This window comes from Cetorhinus maximus, unplaced genomic scaffold, assembly GCF_964194155.1.
Source record: "Cetorhinus maximus unplaced genomic scaffold, sCetMax3.hap1.1 HAP1_SCAFFOLD_775, whole genome shotgun sequence".
NCBI lineage: Eukaryota > Metazoa > Chordata > Chondrichthyes > Lamniformes > Cetorhinidae > Cetorhinus > Cetorhinus maximus.
In genome coordinates this window covers 129,569-153,735 of record NW_027596717.1, presented here as the reverse complement: position 1 = coordinate 153,735, position 24,167 = coordinate 129,569, and the positions used below count along the sequence as shown (strand labels likewise).

Genomic DNA, 24,167 nt, shown 5'->3' with positions numbered 1-24,167 from the left:
CACGGGTTTAGATATAGAGTAAAGCTCCCTCTACACCGACCCCATCAAGCACTCCCAGGACAGGGACATCACGGGGTTAGATACAGAGTAAAGCTCCCTCTACACTGTCCCCATCAAACACTCCCAGGACAGGTACAGCACGGGGTTAGATACAGAGTAAAGCTCTCTCAGTGCTGTTCCTCTGATGTTGCTGAGCTCCCTCAGTCTTAACAGTGGAATTTTGGCCCCTGGGTTATGGGGCCCAGGCCTCAGGAGTGCGAATTGAACCCAATGATCTGACTGAGAGGCGAGAGAGAGAGAGAATCTGAAAGGGAGATGGAAGTTCCCTGTTTGAGTAACAATGGGGCTGAGCTGAGACAGGGGCCATTCTTTCATGACCTCACAATGGGGGCCATGCCTTTTGGAGGGCCCAGTCTATTGCCCTGGAGACCTTTGGGGCCAGGGAGGGTCACCGCTTGGTGTTCCCAAGCCACCGGGATTCCTCAAGAGCGTGGCCCAGAAGATTCAGATCCACCCTAGATTCGGATGGACTGACTCGCTCATGACTGGGGAGGCTCCTTGCTGAATCGGACCCCAAAGGACTGACTGACTGACCCCCCCCTGCCTTGGACCCACCCGCTGTCCTCCTCCAGCCCCCTTGACATTCTCGTGGCCACCCCCCCGACACACCCACCACCCCCCCATCCCCCGCCCATTCTGGGCCATGTGGAGCTGGCCGGTGAACCCCCTGAAGTTGGTGTTGGGTATCGTGGCCTACGGGGCCCTGTGTTACTGGCAGTGGACGCGGCTGTACTCAGACAGGAAGCCGGGCAAGACGCGAGTGGCTCCCTGGGCCCTGAGGGAGGGTCTGGTCAAGGTGCTGGAGGAGGACGAGAGGCACACCGTCTACATCTGTAAGACCTGGAGCCAAATAGCGGGTGCGGAGAAAGAGAGAGAGAAAAACGGATAAAGAAAGGGAAAGAGCCAGAGAAGCAGAGGAAAAGAGAGAATGAGGAAAAGAGGAAAGGAGAAAAAGAGAAAGAAACAGGAAATTTGAGAGATGGCGGTGGGGGGTGGGGGTGGGTGAGCAGAGAACAAGAGGGGACAGGTAAAGAGAGAAACAGAGATAGAGAGGAAAGCAACAAGACGAAGAGACAAGAGAGAAAGAGGGAATGAGAGAAAGAAAGAGAGAAGCAGAGCGAAGAAAGTGAATGAGGCAACCTCAAAATGAGACAAAGGAAGAGGCTAAGAGAGAAATAGGAAACATGAGGAAGACGCACTTGCATTTATCTAGCGCCTATCTTGTCCTCAGCCAATGAAGGACTTTTTTTTTGAAGTGTGGCCGCCGTTGTAATGAAGGAAATGCGGCAGCCAATTTGCGCACAGCAAGATCCCAGAAACAGCAAATGTGATAATGATCCAGATCAGTGACATTGGCTGAGGGATAAATATTGGGCCCAGATCCCAGGGAGAACACACCCCCTCCTCGCAACCCCCCAACCCCAACCCCAACCCCAACCAACCCCCGACCTGATCTGCTTCCAAAAAGCGACGTCAACTAACGTCATTGAGGAAAGAGCAGTTGACCTGGGACATTTTCACGTTGCTGTTTGTGGGAGCTTGCTGTGCACAAGTTGGCAAATTTGCCGCGCTTCCTACATTACAACAGTCACCAAAAGGAAAAAAAAGTCGTTCCTTGGCTGTGAAACGCTTTAGGACGTCCTGAGGTGGGGAAAGGCGCTAGAGAAATGCAGGCTCTTTCTTCCCTTTTCCTCAGAACCATAACCTTCAAATGTCGGTGTTGTGTTTTGCAGTGGAAGCTGCCGGCTCAGCTGACCCACCTAACACCAGGGAGCGAGTCCGGGGCCTGGTGAGGAGACAGCTACACTTGAGGAATTAGGAGCAGAGGGTCCGAACTCGGTAAGAAATTGGTACGTTGGCCTACTTTGTGAGGGGGATGGAGCATAAGAGGCGGGAAGCCTTGCTACAGCTGTACAGGGCATTGGTGAGACTGTACCTGGAGCACTGTGTACAGTTTTGGCCTCCTTACTTAAGGAGGGATAGACCTGCATTGGAGGCCGTTCATTGGGCCGATTCCTGGGATGAAGGGGGTTTGTCCTGCGAGGAAAGGTTGAGCAGGTTGGGCCTGTACCCATTGGAGTTTAGAAGAATGAGGGGTGACTTTAATTGAAACATATCCGATTCCGAGGGGGCCTTGACAGGGTGGATGCTGGGAGGATGTTTCCCCGCCTCGTGGGGGAATCTAGACCCAGGGAGCACAGTTTCGGAATGAGGGATCTCCCATTGAAGACGGTGATGAGGAATTTCTTCTCTCAGAGGGGCGCTAGCCTGTGGAATTCTCTCCCCCACCAACCCCCAGAGAGTATGGAGGTTGGGTCATTGAATATGTCCAAGACTGAGTTAAGACAGGTTTTTGATCGACGAGGGAGTCAAGGGGTTGTGGAGGGGCAGATTTCGGATCAGCCGTGATCTCATTGAGCGGCGCAGCAGGGCCCGAGGGGCCGAAGGGCCTCCTCCTGCTCCTATTTCTTATGAGCTAATGGGGGGAGGATTTTCTGCTGGCTGGGCGGGTGCAGCAGGTGGGCCCGGGAGCAGCCCAGCAATGGCTCGCCGACCGCAAATTAATGGCCAAGTAACCAACGTCCAATGAACAGCCGGCCGGCGCGAAAGCTCCCCGAGCCGAAGATCTTTATCGGTAAAAATAAAGGTTTCAAGAATAAGGCAAACGCGTCCCCCACATGTGATTCTGTCACATGGGCAGGGACATGTGGAAAATTGAGCTTTAAAAATTCATTTATTTATCTTTTTAAAATCGCTGTTCAAAACCTCATCCCGCCCGTGGATGAGGTTTGGCAAAAAAATGGATGTAGTTGCCTCATCTCCCTCCTGGGTAGAGACGTAAGCTTCACTCATCCTCATTCTCTCGACAAATTGTGAAGGGAAGTTCCAGACTTTATAGGTCTCTAGGCATGCACACTGCCCTTGCTTGGTTCACTATATCCTGAGACCCGTTCTGGCAGCGTCATCCAGCTCCAAAGGTGGCCATTTGGCCCATCGTGCTTGTGCTGGCCCTTTGAAATATCTATCCAATTAGTCCCCACTCTACCCCCCCACTGCTCTACCCCGCCACAGCCCTGCAAATTTTTCCCCTTCAAGTATTTATCCCATTACCCTATATTTCCTCCATCGCCTTTTCAGGCAGCACCTTCCAGATCACAACAAAAGAAATTCTCCTCATCTGCCCCTCTGGTTCTTTTCCCCGATTCTCTTCAATCTGGGTCCCTCTGGTTCCCGACCCTCCTGCCGCTGGAAACCCTTTCTCCTTATTGACTCTATCCAAACCCCTCATGATTTTGAACACCTCCATTCAATCTCCCCCTTAACCTTCTCTGCTCCGAGGAGAACAATCCCAGCTTCTCCCAGTCCCTCCACATGAACTGAAGTCCCTCATCCCTGGGACCATTCGAGTAAATCTCCTCTGCACCCTCCCCAAAATCCCTCCTAAAGTGAGTGGAGCAGGCCAGAGGCTCGGAATATTGCAATGAGTAACTCACCTCCTGACTCCTGTCCACCATCTACGAGGCACAAGTCAGGAGTGTGATGGAATACTCCCCACTTGCCTGGATGAGTGCAGCTCCCACAACACTCAAGAATTGAGCTTCCAGGACAAAGCAGCCCCGCTTGATTGGCACCCTATCCACAAACATTCACTCCCTCCATCACCGACGCACAGTAGCAGCAGTGTGTGTACCATCTACAAGATGCACTGCAGGAATTCATCCTTCGACAGCACCTTCCAAACCCAGGACCACTACCATCTAGAAGGCCAAGGGCAGCAGACACATGGGAACACCACCACCTGCAAGTTCCCCTCCAAGCCACTCACCACCCCGACATGGAAATAAGTCGGCCGTTCCTTCACTGTCGCTGGATCAAAATCCTGGAACTCCCTCCCTAACAGCACTGTGGGTGTACCTACACAACAGGGACTGCAGCGGTTCAAGAAGGCAGCTCACCACCACCTTCTCAAGGGGCAATTAAGGATGGGCAATAAACGCTGACCTTGTCGGTGAGACTCACATCTCAAGGACAGATAAAGTTTGTCTGAGGAAACAGCAGATGCTAACTTATTTACAATCCAGGGTGACTGTCCAGATTCTCACGGCTACCTTGGGCCCAATGTGCTGAGAACATTCATTCGAACAGACATGAATTACACATCCTAAACCTCCAAGAGAAGTGACACAGCAAAGTTGGCTAAACCGTACCCTGACTAGTTAAACAATACATCCTGGGAGGGACAACCTACACCATCTGATTATTGTTCACATCGAAACCACCAGATATTTATAAAGAAAAAAGCTTAATCATAGCGTCAGCTGTGGCAGTGAGTAGCACTCCCGCCTCTGGATCAGAAACTTGTTGTGGGTTCAAATCTCACGCCAGACAGATGAGCAGAAAACTCTTGGCAATACTCCCCTGTGTCAGTACTGAGGGAGTGCTGCACTGTCGGAGGGTCAGTACCGAGGGAGTGCTGCACTGTCGGAGGGTCAGTACTAACGGAGTGCTGCACTGTCGGAGGGTCAGTACCGAGGGACTGCTGCACTGTCGGAGGGTCAGTACTGAGGGAGTGCCGCACTGTCGGAGGGTCAGTACTGAGGGAGTGCCGCACTGTCGGAGGGTCAATACTGAGGGAGTGTTGCACTGTCGGAGGGTCAGTACTGAGGGAGTGCCACACTGTCGGAGGGTCAGTACTGAGGGAGTGCTGCACTGTCGGAGGGTCAGTACTGAGGGAGTGCTGCACTGTCGGAGGGTCAGTACTGAGGGAGTGCTGCACTGTCGGAGGGTCAGTACTGAGGGAGTGCTGCACTGTCGGAGGGTCAGTACTGAGGGAGTGCTGCACTGTCAGAGGGTCAGTACTGAGGGAGTGCTGCACTGTCGGAGGGCCTGTACCAAGGAAACGCTGCCTTGTCAGATTTGTCGTCTTTCAGATGAGACATTAAACCCCCGTCTGCCCTCTCAGGTAAGTGTAAAACAACCCATGGCCTCTATTTGGAAGAAGAGCAGGGGGGAGTTCCCCTGGTTTCCTGGGGCCAATATTTACACCTCCAACAACATCAGTAAAAAAGCAGATGGTCTGGGGCCATAATCACATTGCTGTTTGTGGGATCTTGCTGTGTGCTTCTGTGTTTCTTATAACAGTGAGCTCACTGCAAAAGAAATCCTTCATTGGCTGTGAAATGCTTCGGGATGTCCTGAGGTGGGGGAAAGGCGCTAGAGAAATGCAAGTCCTTTGTTTACCATGAGTTTAGGTCAATCTTAATCCTACATGTGCATGTATACACAACCAAGGGTATCTTACACAAAGGCACAGTGTTAGTGAGGAGGCTCCCTCTCTCTTCAATTCCACCTCATCCCCACACTCTCTGCCATTGCCTTATCTTGACACCATGGGCAGAGCCTGTATTGTACATTTAAAGGAATTTATTGATGTCAGCCTGGTCACTGGTTTCATTATCTGGAAAACCTGGGGTTTGATCCCAAGGGGAACAGAATTAAAACTAGCTCCGTTACTCCTGGATAAGAGAAGGCACTTTGTACAGTGACATAGACAGGATTTGATGACACAGGATTTCATATATGCGGCACAGAAACAGGCCATTCGGCCCATCTGCTCCGTGCTGGTGTTTCTGCTCCACACGAGCCTCCTCCCATCTCACCCCATCTCACCCCATCGCCATATCCTTCTATTCCTTTCTCCCTCATGTGTTTATCCAGCTTCCCCCTTAAATACATCGACACTATTCACCTCCACCACTCCCTGTGGGAGCGAGTTCCACACTCCCCCCCACTCTCTGGGTAAAGACGTTTCTCCGGAATTCCCCATTGGATTTATTAGTGACGATCTTATATGGATGACCCCTAGTTCTGGTCTCCCCTCCCACCAGAGGAAACACTCCCTCTGTATCCACTCCATCAAAACCTTTCTGAATTTTAAATACCTCGATGAGGTCACCCCCCTCAGCCTTCTCTTTTCTAGAGAACAAAGACCCAGCCCGTCCATCCTGTCCTCATATAAACTCATGTGAGTTTACCCTCACATTTCTGGGATCATCATTGTAAATCTTCCCTCTCCAGTATCTCGATGTCCTTTCTGTAACATGGTGACCAGAACTGCTCGTGGTAATCTCAGTGCAGTGCAACCAAGTTTTGATGCAGGCTTAATGTCACTTCCCTACTTTTCAATTCTATCCCTCCAGAAATAATCCCTAGTTTTTGGTTTGATTTTTGCCTTGCCTTGCTAACCTGCGGGGGCAACTCCCACTGTGTGGTCTTATTTGCACTCTGAAGGTGTTGGGGGAAACCTGCGCACGCAGTTAAATAACTCCCCGTGATTCAGGCTCGAGTGTATAGTCCAAATGCAAGGTTATTACTCAGGCATCAATCGTATAGTGACGATTACAGTTATCGATTCAGACAGCCTGGCTTATTGTAGGCTGGAGCTGATCCGACAAGGTGTCTGTAGATGTTGGACTCCCGACTGTCCTGTGACTTCTGAGCTTAAGGGAGCTGTTCCCTGGTATATTGTCTACCTTTTCCGTGTGAGTTATATTACACGGTACCCAGGATGTGCGTTGAACTGAGTTGCTTCTCATCCACCCTCCAGAGTTGACATCACCGCTGTCTTGAGGATTTAACTGTTTAAGAAGTGAACGCTAGAAAGGGAACAGACCGACCGAGACAACCTCAAATCATTAAATGTTACTGGGGGGGGGGCGCTCCCAATATTCTGGCCAACCCCCAGTATTCGCACCAGATTTGGGGGCACATCCAACGTGTCTCCTGGCAGAAACAGAACGTGCTAGAAAAACTCAGGAGGTTTGTCAGTGCCCTGCGCAGAGAAAAGACAGAGTTAACATTTTAAGTCCGTATGGCTCTTCTCCAGAGCTGAAGAGATGTAGAAATGTGATGGTCAAAGGAAAGAACTGTGGATGCTGGAAATCCAAAACAAAAAGAGGAATACCTGGAGAAAGTTTTTCCAGGTATTTCTGTTTTTGTTTTAGAAATGTGTTGGTTTTTTTTAATACTGTTTAAGAGAGTGGGGGCTGGGTGGAACAAAATAGAAGGACAGAGATAGGTGAGAGATCAGGTGAGATTTGACAAAGATGTGTTGGACACAAGAGAAATGGAGTGCTAATGATTGTGTTAAAGACGAAAGCAGGTGTTAATAATGGCATGAAGGTCAGACATCAGTAGGTGTTAATAGCAGAACAATGGGTCAGTGCCTCTCTGAAAGCAAAACATGGGAACAAATTGCTGACTGGCACTTGGTGGGGGTGGAGGGTGGGGGAAGGGGGGGTGGAAAACCTCCTGACAGTTTCTCCTCCCATTGTTCTGGCCAATAACTGATGTTGGCAAAATTCAAACTCTGGTAATCACATTGAGATGTGATTAAATATTCGACCCGAGAGAATTCTAACAGTTGGTTAAAGAATTGGTTTCCATACATGGTTGACAGTCCCAGGTGAATGAATATTTAGCCAGAATCTGTTACAATCAGAGTCCAGTTATATTAAGAAACAATGACTGCATTTGTATAGCATTTCTAACATAGTAAAACAACCACAAAGCGTTTCACAGGAGCCTAAAAGAGACAGATTTTGACATCGAGCTGCAAAAGGAGATATTAGGACTGAGCATCACCAGTCAAAGACATACATTTTCATAAAAGATGAGAGAAAGAGAGAAAGGGGCGGAGAGGTTTAGGGAGAGAATTCCAGAGCTCAGGGCCCCAGGCAGCTGAAGGCACGGCCGCCAATGGTGGAGCGATGGGAATCGGGGGATGGTCAAGAGGCCGGAATTGGAGAAGGGCAGAGATCTCGGAGTGTTGTAGGGGCTGGAGGAGGTTACAGAAATAGGGAGGGTTGTAGGGGCGGCGGAGGTTACAGAGATAGGGAGGGTTGTAGGGGCTGGAGGAGGTTACAGAGATAGGGAGGGTTGTTGGGGCGGAGGAGGTTACAGAGAAAGGGAGGGTTATAGGGGCTGGAGGACGTTACAGAGATAGGTAGGGTTGTAGGGGCTGGAGGAGGTTACAGAAATAGGGAGGGTTGTAGGGGCTGGAGGAGGTTACAGAAATAGGGAGGGTTGTAGGGGCGGCGGAGGTTACAGAGACAGGGAGGGTTGTAGGGGCTGGAGGAGGTTACAGAGATAGGGAGGGTTGTTGGGGCGGAGGAGGTTACAGAGATAGGGAGGGTTGTAGGGGCTGGAGGAGGTTACAGAGATAGGGAGGGTTGTTGGGGCGGAGGAGGTTACAGAGATAGGGAGGGTTATAGGGGCTGGAGGAGGTTACAGAGATAGGTAGGGTTGTAGGGGCTGGAGGAGGTTACAGAGATAGGGAGGGTTGTAGGGGCTGAAGTAGGTTACAGAGATAGGGAGGGTTGTAGGGACTGAAGTAGGTTACAGAGATAGGGAGGGTTGTAGGGACTGAAGTAGGTTACAGAGATCGGGAGGGTTGTAGGGACTGGAGGAGTTTACAGGGATCGGGAGGTTTGCAGGGACTGGAGGGGGTGACAGTGTTGTATCACGGTGGATTTGAGGTATCTCAAGTGCAACATTATGTCAAATTTGAATTTCATTGCTCTTTGTGTAATGACCATTTTGAAATGATTTGGAATGTTCATTCAGATTTCTTTCTCCAAAACTATAGTTTATTCATAAAATAATGATCATGAGAGCTGAAAGGAAGGCAGTTAATGTCTTCAGATTAACCCCTGTGATGTGAACAATGGAATTTGGACACTGAGCAACACTCGGTGAAACTCGGATGGGTGGCTGGGATCCCGTGGGACTGGGATGGGGTCCTCAGCACTGGGATCAGGAGTCTGTGACATTCCTGGGATCAAATAGAACTGGGAATGTCCAAGAACATGGGGAGTAGAGTCATCAGGACTGGGGATTCCAATCTTACATTTCAGGGTCAGTTTTCTGTTCCTGAGTTCCACCTCACATTGTGCACCCCCAGTCTGTGATTTTTCTCCCAAGGGGAGGTGACCAATATCCTGATGTGTTCTCCCAGCATGTGTCCGAATGAAAAACATGTGATTCAAAGTGCTGTCCAGCTGCTCTGTGCTTACAAATCTCCAGCACAAGCTGGGTTTAGTTGAAGGTCCTTAATGCCTGAGCTTTAACCTTCTCACAGAAATGAAAGCAGTGAGTTACTGATCAGTGTTTCTTGTAAATCGAGCATTGCAGTGTAACCATGTGAAGCTTGGGATGTAATGTACCAGCAGGGAGGTTATATCTGTGGATAAATACTTTCAATCTTTTCCAGGTGACTCGTCTGTCCCAGTTTCTGGGTTCCTTGTGGAGCAGGTTGTGCTGCCCTGTACCTACAAAGGGAATGTCCCAGTCTCAGATTTACTGGCATTCTGGGATACAACCAAGAGTGAAATTTTACACAAGTTCATCGCTGGGAACGACGATTTGACAGAACAAGATCCACGATTCAGAAACAGAACAAACCTGTTCAAAGATCAACTGGGACAAGGCAACTGGTCAGTTCTGATCTCTGACCTCAAGGAGACAGACCAGAACCAGTATATATGTCACATCTACAAGAGAATAGCTGCTGCTTTTGTAAGGGAGCAAGCTGATATCATCCATCTTTCTGTAACAGGTGAGAGGTTTCTGTTTCAGACATTCTGTATTTAATCTCTGTATGGGTTTGGTAATTCAGTGGTTATGTTACTAGACTAGTAATACAGAGGCCTGGACTAACAATCCAGAGGATGAGAGTTCAAATCCCAGCATGGCACTTCCAGAATTTAAATTCAGTTTATTAAATAAAAATCTGGAAATATAAAGTTAGTTGCAATAAAAGTGACCCTGAAGCTGTTGGATTGTTGAAACCCCAACTGGTTGACGAATGTCCCTTTAGGGAAGGAAACCTGCTGTCCTTACCCAGTCTGGTCTCTATGTGACTCCAGTCCCACGTTAACCTGGTTGGTTTAGCTGGCCGAGGAGGTCAGAGGGCAGTTCAAAATGAATTGATATCAAACCATTGGAAAGAAATAATAGAATAAAACTAAATCATCACTGGCTTCATCCCAGGCATCGAAACAGGAAACAACACAGACAAATCCAGGCCAGTCGACACAGCAAAGTCCCCTCACTAACTTCTGGGGACTGGTGTCCAAGTTGGGAGAGCTGTCTGGCAGAGTCATACTCACAGAATTAACCCTGAATCCCAGTCTCCTCTATCACCATCCCTGGGTATGTTCTGTCCCACTGGCAGGACAGACCCACCAGAGGTGCGGTATACAGCCCGGAGGGAGTAGTCCCGGGAATCCTCAACATTGACTCTGAACCCCATGAAGTCTCACAGCTTCAGGTCAAACATGGACCTGGAAACCTCCTGCTGATTATCACCTACTGCCCTCCCTCAGCTGATGAATCAGTGCTCCTCCATGCTGAACACCACTTGGAGGAAGCAGTGAGAGTGGCAAGGACACAGAATGTACTGAGTGGGGACTTCACTGTCCATCACCAAGAGTGGGTCAGTAATACCATCACTGACCAAGCTGATGGAGCCCTGAAGGACAGAGCTGTCAAACTGGGTGATGGAAGGAGTTAACGGAGCTATCAGGCTGCACTCACTCTCCAGCAACAGGGCTCTGACGGCTACAGAGAACGGCAGCTGTGCCCCGCCGGCCCAGCTACAGCCCAGTCAACCAGAAACCGGTTTTCGGTGAATAATTTCTGCGTGCTGAGCCCGAACACTTCACTGCACAGGAGGCTGCTAGACAGCCGAGCAGGCAGTTTAACATCTCAGCTGAAAGACAGCACTTCACACAGTTCCGCACTGACTCACTCATTATGGTATCTCCACCCCCCCCTTCCCCCCACTCCCCTGTTGTTTGGGGGGTCCCCGTGCCACAAGGGTTTGATTGTAAATCTGCTGCTGTTCATCCTTGAATTTATTTAGGATTGAGATAGACCGATTTTAACATTCTCATCCTTTTATCAAACATTCTGTGGCCTCACTCCTCCCCATGTGTAACCTCCTTCAGCCCCACAACCCTCAGATCTCTGCACTCCTCCAATTCTGGTGTCTTCAGAATCCCAGATTTTCCATCGCTGCATCATTGGTGGCTGAGCCTTTAGCTGCCTGGGACCGAACTCTGGAATTCCCTCCCTCAGCCTCTGCCTGTCTGTGTCTGTCTCTCTTCCTTACCTCCCAACAACACCATTTGCTCCTTAAAGCCTACCCCACTGCCTGAACCCTTGTGTAGCTTGGTGTCAAATTTTGTTCCATAAGCCCTTGTGGTATGTTCTGTTGAATGTTCTATATAAATGCAACTTGTTGCTGTTCAGTCTCCTCCTACACTTTTCAAACCACCACCCTTTAACCCAGACATTAGATGATTCAGTCACTGGGAAGGCCATCTCGGATTCCCTTCACTCACTCAATATCCACATCTCCGTGCTCACCGCCTGTCCCCATCTACAGCCCTCACAGTGGGAGGAGGGACTATTGCAGGGTTCTCTAACTCTGTCCTCTGGCCCTCCCTCTGTCGGTCAGCACAGCTCCTGTGGAGTGTCCAGCTCTTGCCAATTGCCTCCCCTATAAGCCTCCTCTCCTCTACACTCTGTGCTCCATCACCGTTCAGCTCCTGTGACCCATTTTCCAGCTGCCATTGGTACCCAGAATGTTGAGTGTAATTTAATCGGTCTGTGCTCCTGAACGGCTCCTTTACACACTTGTCCAAAGTGTTGGATTCTTTTAATGTCACCTGAACTCTGCTGGATTTTCTGTCCTAGGAAACAAAATAGACACTAGATCACTCAAAATGGAGCATCTTAAGTTGTCACAGAGGTGACCTGTTCAGATGGAGCACGGGGCCTTGTGACAACAGCACCTGAGCATCAGGATGGAGCGGCTGGAGAACTAAACCTTCTGGGGAACGGGACTGTCCAGCACTGACTGAGTTTCCCCAGCACTGAGTCTAAGTCCGGTATATTTTAATTTTGTCTTTTTTTAGATGTTTTTTGTGCCAGACAGTGAGTGGTCATATTTGTCAAAGGTTGTATGAAACTTCTAATGTAAATATTTTCTGAATGTGTCTATACGTTTCTGTCAGGTGTATTTTTTTACTTTTCTGCATATTGTTGTTGATGCAAAGTCTAATTAAAGATAAGCTGATGCTGAAATGAGTGGATCTACAGTCTGATGTTTAATGACTCTGGTAGTCACTGCCTGAGCAGAGGTCATGCTGTCTGCAGGCAGTGAGTCTCCCGATGTGAGAAGTGAATGAGATTGGCTGAAGACTAGTATCTGTGATTGTGGGAACTTCCGGAGGCCAGGAATGATGATCCAGTCAGCCTTTCTGGTGATTGGGCATTAGGGGAAGGGGAGGTGTGGGGAGAGGGATTGGGAGGGAGGGAGTGTGTGATCTCCCTTCACCTTTCCTGGGGTGGAAGTGGTTTTGGCATGAACAAGCAGAGCAATTCAACTTCTTCAAGGGTGGAGACCCTTACACAGTCACGGAGAGAAAATGCTGGAACATAGAAATAGTATTCACACATCGAGATAGCAACTGAATAATGACAGGAATCCAGACTTGTTCCTGAAACACGTCATGAACAAGTTATATTTTATAATGTTAAAGGTGTTTTATAAATGTCCCAAGGTGTTTCACAGGAACATGCTAAAAGAGAATTTGATACCAAGCCACATCTGGAGTTAGGTCAGAGGAGGAAAATGAGATCAGTTTTCCAGAGCTTGGGGCCCAGACAACTGAATTGCAGACACCTTTTAAGGAAAAATTCTCTTTTAATATAAATGTAGTTACATTGCAGCCCCCAAAAACACATATTCTCTTTGGCTGCCAGTTTCTCCTCCAATCTCCATCCTTCTCCACCTGGCTGAACTTGTTCACTGAACCCCTTTAATACAGGAAGAAGACTCTGGGTTTATCTGACGGAACCCCTTTAATACAGGAACCAGACTCTGGGTTGAACTGACTGAAACCCTTTAATACAGGAATCAGACTCTGGGATTATCTAACTGAACCCCTTTAATACAGGAACCAGACTCTGGGTTTATCTGACTGAACCCCTTTAATACAGGAACCAGGCTCTGGGATTATCTAATTGGACCCCTTTAATACTGGAACCAGACTGTGGGTTTATCTGACTGAACGTCTTTAATACAGGAATCAGACTCTGGGTTTATCTGACTGAACCCCTTTAATACAGGAATCAGACTCTGGGTTTATCTGACTGAACCCCTTTAATAAAGGAATTAGACTCTGGGATTATCTGACTGAACCCCTTTAATACAGGAACCAGACTCTGGGTTTATCTGACTGAACCCCTTTAATACAGGACCCAGACTCTGGGTTTATCTGACTGAACCACTTTAATACAGGAACCAGACTCTGGGTATATCTGACTAAACCCCTTTAATACAGGAACCAGACTCTGGGTTTATCTGATTGAACCCCTTTAATACAGGAACCAGACTGGGTTTATCTGACTGAACCCCTTTAATACAGGAACCAGACTCTGGGTTTATCTGACTGAACCGCTTTAATACAGGAACCAGACTCTGGGTATATCTGACTGAACCCCTTTAATACAGGAACCAGACTCTGGGTTGAACTGACTGAAACCCTTTAATACAGGAACCAGACTCTGGGTTTATCTGACTGAAACCCTTTAATACAGGAACCAGACTCTGGGTTTATCTGACTGAACTCTCTGTTTTTATCTGTGATTTATCCACCCGCTCTTGGTTGCTACAGGAGGGGGTTTTCAGTCCCGAGTCACTGTGGGATTGTTTATTTGGTATATAATTTAGCTGAAAGCCACATATCTCTGGCTGCTCGGATATTTCAGTCTTTGCTGCGGTTTTCTCACTGCAGCGGGTGTTTTTCCTGGTTTATTCAGTGGAGCGGGTGCGCCCAGAAAGAGAGAATGAAACAAACGAGTTAAATGGTTAAAGGGAGGGACTGAACGCTCTGTAGTTTTACGTTGTCTCAATTGAGACAGTCACTGAGTCTTTGTCTTTTATACACTTGCTATTGGCCGATGTATAAACCCAGTGTCCAATCCCCAATCAGAATGGAATGACGACGGAACCGCCTCATTTGCTGTGATTGGTTAATTCATTTGCTGTTGTTTGTGTCTAGAAATAACCCGAGGGAGGTTCCCGCCCACTGGAACTGAAATCACCATCTGACGTCAGCAGCAGCCTGGACTGTCCCATTGTCACAGTGAGTAAGGGGGGGAGTGAGGAATAATGACCCAGTCTCTGTCAGGAAAAGCCGGGGTAAAAGCTGTTTTTATCCTGTGGGGATTCGGTTGAATCTACAATCCCGGTGCCGGCTCCCGGGAAACTGTTCACTTCAGCCCCGGGGGGAGAGGGAGGGGAGTCTGGGAACGATCCCCCCCCCTGTCTGAATGGAGCCGGACACAGGCCCCGCCTCTTTCCCATTCGGCCCGGTGGATGTGTCTCTCCTGTTGTCTCCCTGTCCCCGGTTCTGAGCGGATCCCTCTCTCGGGGAATGGATGGAAAGGAGCTGCAGGTCCTGTCAGTGTCTCACACCCGGGGGGAGGGAGGGGGATCCGGGGGGAAACTTTCCTTTATCTTCACCCGGATTTAACTCTTTATCCGGGGGGGGGGGGGGGGGAAATGGATGGAAAAGGAGCTGCGGGTCCCTCAGTGAAAACCGGAGCGGGGACCAGGAGTGGGGAGCGGGGACCGGGAGTGGGGACCGGGAGTGGAGACCGGGAGTGGGAGTGGGGACCGGGCGGTTCCTCCTGCTGATACCGGATTAAACTGTCAGGTTTGGAGCGGGAACGGGATCAGCAAAAAAAACGACATCGAGAGAAAATGGCCGCAGTAAACGTGGAGATTCTGATTGACAGGGCGTCCCGGCAGCTGATTGGATCTGGTTTGTGTTGGGCGGGGTGAACGCTGATTGACAGGGCGTCCCGGCAGCTGATTGGATCTGGTTTGTGTTGGGCGGGGTGAGCGCTGATTGACAGGGCGATCCGGCAGCTGATTGGATCTGGTTTGTGTTGGGCGGGGTGAGCGCTGATTGACAGGGCGTCCCGGCAGCTGATTGGATCTGGTTTGTGTTGGGCGGGGTGAGCGCTGATTGACAGGGCGATCCGGCAGCTTTGTCTCTGGTTTCGCTCCTGTGGGTGGGGAGATGACGTCATCTGTTTGAGTCTGTTAAATTGGAAAATTCTGGAAACACTCAGCAGATCAGGAGAGAAACAGTTAATGATTCCAGTTTAATGTTGGTGCTTTCAGAGCTGTTCTGTTTTCAGTTTAAACTTGCAGCATCTGCAGTATTTTTGCTTTTATTATAACAAGTTTTCTTTCTCTTCTGTTCCCAGTCCCACTTTCTTCAATAAAACCTCCCAAAGCCACAACCTCCAGCCTCCCCGAGAAGGACAAGGGCAGCAGGAGCCTGGGAACAGCATCACCTCCAAGCTCCCCTCCCAGTCACACACACACCGCCTCGACTTGGAGATATACCGGCCGTTCCTTCATCGTCACTGGGTCAAGATCCTGGAACTGCCTCCCTAACGGCTCCGTGGGAGCCCCTTCACCACACGGGGCTGAAACGGGTGAAGAAGGCGGCCCATCACCACCTTCTCAAGGGGCGTCTCGGGATGGACAATAAACGTCGACCTTCGCCAAAGACGCTCCCATCTCAAGAATTAATATATCATTGTAAAGATTCCTTTTACATCCAGTAGATTGTGCTCCATAAGGAATATTTTTTATATGGACAAGTCCTTATCCTGACTAACAATTTGCTACCAGGAGTGTCTGGGTAGATACAATGGGTGATGGGTTGATTTCCACTTCAATCAGACACCAGTTCCCAGCTGGATTTAACCCAGTATCAGAGACTGGAATTCTCACCGACGCTCACCGGGGTAGAGGGAACAAGGGATGGGAAGCGGCAAGGGATTGTAATAAAGAGGGAAAAAAGTGTCTGGTGAAAAAGCCACAGTCATGAGGATGTTCAGTGCGTCTCAGACACTGGACCTAGACAAACAGCAACTAAATGGAGTCATGAATGTGTCCTTGCTATTGAAGTAAACTCAATCACAACAATGAGGATGTTCCAGTTTATATTGAAGTGTGGATGCCATTAAGTCTTGTGTCATGAGGCCACACAGACAGTGAAACATGTTCTGAATCATAGCGACACGAGGAGAGACCCCCAACCAGCAGTTCAACGTATCTCAGACAGGTAAGTTCCAATTTCAGTTTTCTCCCATCACTTCAAGATGATTCCAACATTAAAGACAGACCTGTGTTTATATTGCATCTTTCCTGGTAATCTACAGCTCTGCTAGGGATGTTGGTTGATGGCCAAATAAACCAGGAGGAAGTCACCTATTCCACTTCCAGTACTGGCTGTAGGATCACTTACCTCCATGGGAGAGGGCAAAAGGGACCCTCAGTTTAATGTCTCGACTAAAAGACAGAACTTCCAATAGTGCAGCACTCCCTCAGTGCCGCAGTGGGAATGTCAGCATTTTTTTGAGCTCAGGTCTGTGGTGTGGGTTTTGAAACCTCACTGTTCAGGGACAGGGACGTGCTGTCTTTTGGACAGGACGTTGAACCATAGGATCATATATGTTTCAGTCAAGTTATCTCTCAGTCTAAAATCCAGCAGATACATGCCTAATGTGTCCAGCTTTTCCTCATAAGACAACCAATACATTCCAGGTATTAGTCTGGTAAACCTTCTCTGAACTGCTTCCAACACATTTACATCCTTCCTTAAACTGGAGCATAACCTCCCTACTTTTATATTCAGTTCACCTCACATTGTCTTCGCTTTCCTAATTACTTGCTGTACCTGCATACTAGCCTTTTGTGATTCATGCACTAGGACACCCAGATCCCTCCATCTAAGGTCTGCAATCTCTCACTACTTAGATAATATGCTTTTTCATTTTTCCAGCCAAAATGGACAGTTCACATTTGCCCACATTATACTCCATTTGCCAGATCTTTGCTCAATCACTTAAGCTATCTATGTCCCCTTCACAACTTACTTCATCAGCAAATTTAGCAGCCATACCTCCTGTCTCTTCATCCAAGTCATTTATATAAATTGTGAAAAGTTGAGGCCCCAGCACTATTCCCTGTGGCACACCACTCGTTTTATCCCACCCATTTATTAATGTGGCAATCACCTTGATAAAAACAATTGCTAGTTAAACAGGTGATGGCCATTGATTATCCCATCTAAATAGAATAGAAAGATACAGCTGGAACACTGTGTGGTAGCATTGAGGAGTTATCTTGAAAAATAAACCAGCTTGAACTAAAGGGCCACAGCCTGGATTAATTCCATCAGGCCCCAAAGATTTTTCAGCCCACAACTCTAACAATTTTTTCACTACTGTTTCATTGGTGATTGTAATTTTCCTGAGTTCCTCTCTCCCTTTTCCTGATTTACAGCTATTTCTGGGATGTTACTTGTATCCCCCGTAGTGAAGACTGATACAAAATCTGTTCAATTCATCTGCCGTCTCCTTACTTCCCATTATTAATTCCCCAGACTCGTTTTCTATAGGACCAATGCTCACTCTGTTAATTCTTTTCTTATTTAGGTATCTATAGGAACTCTGGCTATCTGTATTCATATTTCTAACTAGCTTTCTCTCAGACTCTTAATTTTCCTTCCTTATTAACCTGTTTGTCATTCTTTGTTCTCTATATTCTGCCCAATCTTCTGAGCTGCCACCCATCTTTGCGCAATTATGATTTTTCTTGAAGTTTGATACTGTCTTTAACTCTTTTAGTTAACCATGGGTGGTGTGTCCTCCCCTTGGAATTTTTCTTTCTCATTGGAATGTATTTATTTTGTGTATTCTGAAATGTCCCTTCAAATATCTGCCACTGCATCTCTACTGACCTATCCCTTAGCCTTATTTTCCAGTTCACTTTAACTAGCTCTGTTTTCATTCCCAAATAATTGCCCGTATTTAAGTTTAAAATACTAGCCTTGGACCCACTCTTCTCTCCCTCAAACTGAATGTAAACTTCAATCATATTATGATCACTGCCACCTAAGGGTGTCTTCACTATGAGGATATCAATTTATCCTATCTTGTTGCACAATACCAGGTCTAGTATAGCCTGCTCTGTGGTTGGCTCCGGAACATGCTGTTCTCAGAAACTTTCCCAAAAACTTTCTATAAACTCCTCATCTAGGCTACCTTTGCCCATCTGATTTTTTTTCCAGTCTATATGCGGAATAAAATGTCCCCATGTGCCTTTCTGACAAGCTCCCATTATTTCCTCCTTTAAATTCCATCCTACTGTGTGGTCACTGTTAGGGAGCCTGTACACCACTCCCACAAATGACTTCTTGCCTTTATCATTTCTCATCTCGACCCATACCGTTTCTACATCCTGGTTTCCTGAATTTAGCACAATAGTGAGGGATGACCTATTACTGCAATTAATTAACAGAGCCACCCCTCCACCTTTTCCTAGCTTCCTGTCCATCTTAAATTTCATGAGCCCTTTAATATTCAGGTCCCAATCTGTCATCCTGCAGCTATGTCTGTAACGTGGTCATGTGATCAGACCTGGAGGAGTACATCCAACCAGAGCTGGTGTTCCAGCTGCCCTTTAGTGTGATGTTACCCACGCTCACTATTTGAGTAAATAAATGGATGATTGCCTTTAGATCTACAGTGTGAGTGGTGACTGAAAATCGTGCAACATAGGAGTTCATTCAGCCCATCGTGCTGCCTCTGAGGAAGAGCTACTCAATTAATCCCAGTCCCCTTCTCTTTTCCCACAGTTCTGCAGATTTCTTTCCCCATTCAGGTGTTTATCCAACTTTCAAAAACTTTAATTGAAAGAGCATTTTTAGCCTTGTTAAATCTCAACTTTGGAGCTTCATAAAACCAGATTTGGCCCTGAGCCACATTAGGAACAGGTGACCAAAAGCTCAGTCAGAGGTCGGTTTTAAGGCTCATCTTCAACAAGGAAAGACAGTGTCGAAGAGGTTTAGAGAGGGAGTCCCAGAGCTTAGCGCCCAGGCAGCTGAAGGCACGGCCGCCATTAGTGGAGCGATGGAAAACGGGGGATGCTCCAGGGGCTTGAATTGGAGGAGCGCAGAGATCTCAGAGGGTTGTAGTGAAGGTTGCAGGTTACAATGACAGGGAGGGGCTGGAAGACAGTGGAGAGATGGGGAGGATTTGAGGGGTTGGAGAAAGTTAGAGATAAGGATAGTTGGAGGGACAAGAGGTTACAGAGATAGGGAGGCAATGAAAGGATTAGTAAGCAAGGATGAGAATATTAAAATTGAGGCATTACTGGAGTGGAGGCTAATGTATATCAGTGAGCAACATGGGGGTGATGTGTGAAAGGGACTTGGTGTGGGTGTTAGGATATGACGGCAGCAGAGTTTTGGATGGGCTGGAGATTAGAGGGTGGAATGTGGGACACTGCCCAGGAGAACATTGGAATAGTTGAGTCTGGAAATAATAAACGCAGACATGAGGGCTTCAGCAGTAGATTAGCTGAATGGGGGGAGATGCTTAAGTTAAATAGTGGATCTAATTCGCATTTGAACTGTAATGTTTTCTATTCCAGTTTGTCGAACCCCAGACCCAAGTGTAACTCCTGCAGTTGATCATCATAAACAACACAACACAACCGAAGGTAATACCGTGTGAAATTTTATAATGTTAGATGAGGGGTCAGCTGTGGTTCAGTGGCTTCAACACTCACCTGAGTCAGGTGGTCATGTGGCCAAATCCCCCTCCAATAGACATGGGGAAAATTGAGCACAACACCTCCTAGGGTAGTGCCAGATGGGGCGGTGCCACTCCCTCTGGCTTCTCCCTGAGGGGCCATCTTTTTTATGGGATGAGAAACCCAGGTTTCCATTTGCCTTCTCTGGTGGATGTACATGATCCCAAATCTCCAGCACAAGCTGGGTTTAGTTGAAGGCCCTTAATGCCTGAGCTTTAACCTTCCCTCAGAAATGAAAGCAGTGATTTACTGGTCAGTGCTTCTTGTAAATCAAGCATCGCAGTGTAACCATGTGAAGCTTGGGATGTAATGTACCAGCAGGGAGGTTATATCTGTGGATAAATACTTACAATCTTTCCCTGGTGACTCGCCTGTGCCAGTTTCTGGGCTCCTTGGGGAGCAGGTTGTGCTGCCCTGTACCTACAAACGCAATGTCCCAGTCTCAGATTTACTGGTAATTTGGGGGACATCTCAGCATGAACATTTACACAAGTTCATCACTGGGAATGACGATTTGACAGGACAAGACCCATGGTTCAGAAACAGAACAAAACTGTTCAAAGATCAACTGGAACAGGGCAACTGGTTGGTTCTGATCTCTGACCTCAGGAAGTCTGACATGAACCAGTATCAGTGTCAGATTTACAGGAACACGAGTGTGGGCTATTATTGGGAGCAAACTGATCTTGGTCATCTCTCTAAGAGGTGAGAGGTTTCTGTTTCAGGTATTCTGTATTTAATCTCTGTATGGGTTCGGTTGTTCAGTGGTTATGTTACTTGACTAGTAATACAGAGACCTGGACTAATAATCCAGAGGATGAGAGTTCAAATCCCTCCATGGCACTTCCAGAATTTAAATTCAGTTTATTAAATAAAAATCTGGAAATATAAAGTTGGTTCCAATAAAAGTGACGCTGAAGCTGTTGGATTGTTGTAAAACCCCAACTGGCTCACGAATGTCCCTTTAGGGAAGGAAACCTGCCGTCCTTACCCAGTCTGGTCTCTATGTGACTCCAGTCCCACAATAACCTGGTTGACTTTTAACTGTCCTCTGACTTGCTCGGCCACATCAATCAGAATCAAACCATGAGAAAAAAAGAGACTAAAATTGAACAGATCACTGGATGTGACCCAGTTATGGAATCAGGAAACAACAAAGACCCACCCAGCCCAGTGGACTCTGCAATATCCCCTCCCTAACATCTGGGGACTAGTGTCCATGCTGGGAGAGCTGGGTGATATAGTCATACTCACTGATGGAAGGAGTTAACAGTGTTATCAAGCTGCCCTCCCTCAGCTGATGAATCAGTACTCCTGCATGTTGAATGCCACTTGGAGGAAGCACTGAGGGTAGCGAGGACACAGAATGTACTGAGTGAGGTCTTCAATGTCCATCACTAAGGCTGGGTCAGTAATAGCACCACTGACTGAGCAGACTGAGCCCTGAAGGACAGAGCTGTCAAACTGGGTGATGGAAGGAGTTAATGGAGCTATCAAGCTGCACTCACTCTCCAGCAAAGAGCTCTATCCATCTCCAGATGTTGGGGAGGTGGGGCCCATCGCACCTCTCAGGCAGCCTTTACAAGACCCAGTGCACTTGCCTTGAAAGTGTATCCCAGTAGACCCAGGATCCTGGGGGGATTCTCTCCACAGGGGGATGTAGGCTGCTGGGAATGATCCTGCTCAGGGTAACTCTGGAAAACTTCCATTCTGCCCCCCCCCACAGTTAATGCAATCCTGTTGGATTTTTCACTTTGCCGACCCTGTTCCTGATCCTTCCCGATCAGTTTGACCCAAATCCCGTTCCTCCCAGGATGTGTTTCCCTAAAGCCCGATAGAGTCTTTGAACATTTCTGCAGTTTGTTTCACACACGATACTAAACACATGATGTTTTCTTTAGAACACACACAGGTACCAGGTAAATCTGTTTCTAAACTACTGCATGTGTTTTCAGCTCTTACATTTGAACATGCTGCAGAGACAGGTAGTAACATTAGAATGTTTGAAATGCTGTGTGATATTTCACCATAGAATGATTCTGTGAGAGTGAGTGGTGTGGGTCACTGTTACCTGTAACTGGCCCTTAAACTACTTGGAATTGTTATTTCTGTTTTCTGAATCTCACCTTCCTGTCCCTCAGATACAGAACTGAGGATTCCTGCTTCCCACTAGCATTAGTGTCTCTGGAATCCTGTGTGGAAAGTCTGGGTACAATTTTAACCGAACCCTCCTATTGGGAAACTGACGGGATTGTGTGTAACGCTGGTTGAAGTCAGTGGGGAGTAATATTGACCTGGGTGTAAATCAGCGTTCCACCCAATCCCGTGGCTTTCCTTTCCTGATTTAATTAAAATTCCCGCTCTATTTCAGCGGACTGTTGGGTTTAACTGGAGGGAGGTTGCTGCTGGTCAGTGTCCAGTTATGTCGATTGGAAAGCATGTATCCATCACATTGTGGGACAGTGTGTGTGTGCACGGAGCTGTGGGGTGGCCTGGTGTGTGTGTGTGATTATTGGTATCTAACCTCCTACGTCCCTCCAGGACTAGAATTAACCAGGGATCTGTTTGTACTGGGGTTGGTTCTGAAACACTAGGTGCTGAAGGTCTCTGCTGTTAGTTTTGTGAGTGTGTCCCAGTCTGTTAATGTCTTCATTCTGTCCATAGATTCTGGACTCTCTACTGGAGCAAGAGTGGGATTGGGAATCGGAATTCCTGTTGTTCTTGTTGCTGTAATTGTGGTTTTCATATTCCAAACACGGCAAAGATGGTGAGTTCTAGAATGTTCCACAGCTCCCATTGTTAATTCCAGTTTAGTTTTATTACATTTAGTGTTGTGGAAATGTTGTGTACAGCGATACACTTTGAGCTGCCTGTGCTCATCTCTCTGGCCTCTTGACCATCCCCTGATTTCCATCACTCCACCATTGGCGGTCGTGATGTCAGCTGCCTGGGCCCTAAGCTCTGGAATTCCCTCCCTAAACCTCTCCTTTTCAGGCGCTCTTTAAAACCTACCACCTTTTGATCAAGACTTTGGTCACCTGTCCTAATATCTCCTTATGTGGCTCACGCTTTCCCCTGTTAGGCACCTTTGGACAATGAGGCTGCTATATAAATGCAAGTTCTTGCTCAATCTCAGCACCCTGTGACCCGGCCATCAGGGGTTTCCATCACTGGGGCAGCCATCTTGGATTTCCTTGTCTCCTTCAACATCCCCATCTCCCTGCCCACCTCTCGCCCACCCAGCGGTGGGGAGGGGAGATTATTACAGACTCTCTAACTCTGTCCTCTGACTCTCCATCACGATATTTCTGTGTCTGTTAACCTGTTTGGTCACTGCTGGATTGGGCTTGAGCACATCAAGGAATATCCTGTCCATCTGTGGCTCCTCTCAATCCTTCAGGATCAGTCTGGAGAGTCCGGACACTCCCAACCTCCTCGTGTCTGATCTGATCCCCATCATCTTCAGCTCAGTGTTAACCGAGATCCTCATCAATTCTTCTTCTTCTCCAATATTGAGGTGAGCTGGCATTTTTCTATTTGTCTGGTGCCTCGGTCAGCACAGCTCCTGTGGAGTGTCCAGCTCTTGCCCATTGCCTCCCCTATGAGCCTCCTCTCCTCTACACTCTGTGCTCCATCACCGTGCAGCTCCTGTGACCCATTTTCCAGCTGCTATTGGTACCCAGGATGTTGAGTGTAATTTAATCGGTCTGTGCTCCTGAACGGCTCCTTTACACACTTGTCCAAAGTGTTGGATTCTTTTAATGTCACCTGAACTCTGCTGGTTTTTCTCTCCTAGGAATCGACACTCGAACAATCGTAATGAAGCATCTAATGATGTCCCTTTGACAGGGGTGACCTGTCCAGATGAAACACGGGGCCTTGTGACAACAGCACCTGAGCATCAGGATGGAGCGGCTGGAGAACAAAACCTTCTGGGGAACGGGACTGTCCAGCACCGACTGGGTTTCCCCAGCACTGAGCCTGTGTCAGGGAGGGGAAAATCAGCCCAGAATGGATGATTGTTACATATGAACGTATAACCCTCTGCGCTGTGGAGACTTCCCCCCCAACACCACCACTGCCCTGCGGGTGCCAGCCCTCCCCCCATCTCTCTCTCTCCCCTCCCCCCCCACAATGAGGCACCGTGGACTACGTGCTGAGGGATGTAGTGGAGCTTGGGGGCAGCCGCCACAAAGGCGCAATGGGGAAAGGTCGCTGTCTAAGACCTTTCAGCTACAGTGCACCGAGGGGCTGGGAATTGTATAGACCCCTCGGGCTGTACGACTCAGACGGAAAGTATACAGTGAACACTAAATATATCATCATTGTATTGAAGCACCTCAGAGTGTTAACA

At 48.0% G+C, this 24,167-nt stretch overlaps 1 protein-coding gene across 1 annotated transcript; it reads left to right on the top strand.

Annotated features, from left to right (window-relative positions):
* The first annotated feature begins 703 nt into the window (after positions 1–703).
* Positions 704–22,106, top strand: LOC144674732 (uncharacterized). Its single transcript, XM_078535953.1, has 4 exons — positions 704–893; positions 9,332–9,676; positions 11,821–11,875; positions 20,135–22,106. Exons 1-4 carry the CDS (start codon positions 704–706, stop codon positions 20,520–20,522), a joined length of 978 nt encoding a protein of 325 aa, XP_078392079.1. The 3' UTR covers positions 20,523–22,106.
* Positions 22,107–24,167: the final 2,061 nt, after the last annotated feature.

Coding starts and splice junctions, on each gene's coding strand:
- LOC144674732 (XM_078535953.1), top strand. CDS start 704: ATGTGGAGCTGGCCGGTGAACCCCCTGAAGTTGGTGTTGGGTATCGTG. Junction 894..9,331: donor GAGGCACACCGTCTACATCT/GTAAGACCTGGA, acceptor AATCTTTTCCAG/GTGACTCGTCTGTCCCAGTT. Junction 9,677..11,820: donor CATCCATCTTTCTGTAACAG/GTGAGAGGTTTC, acceptor TTTCTGTCCTAG/GAAACAAAATAGACACTAGA.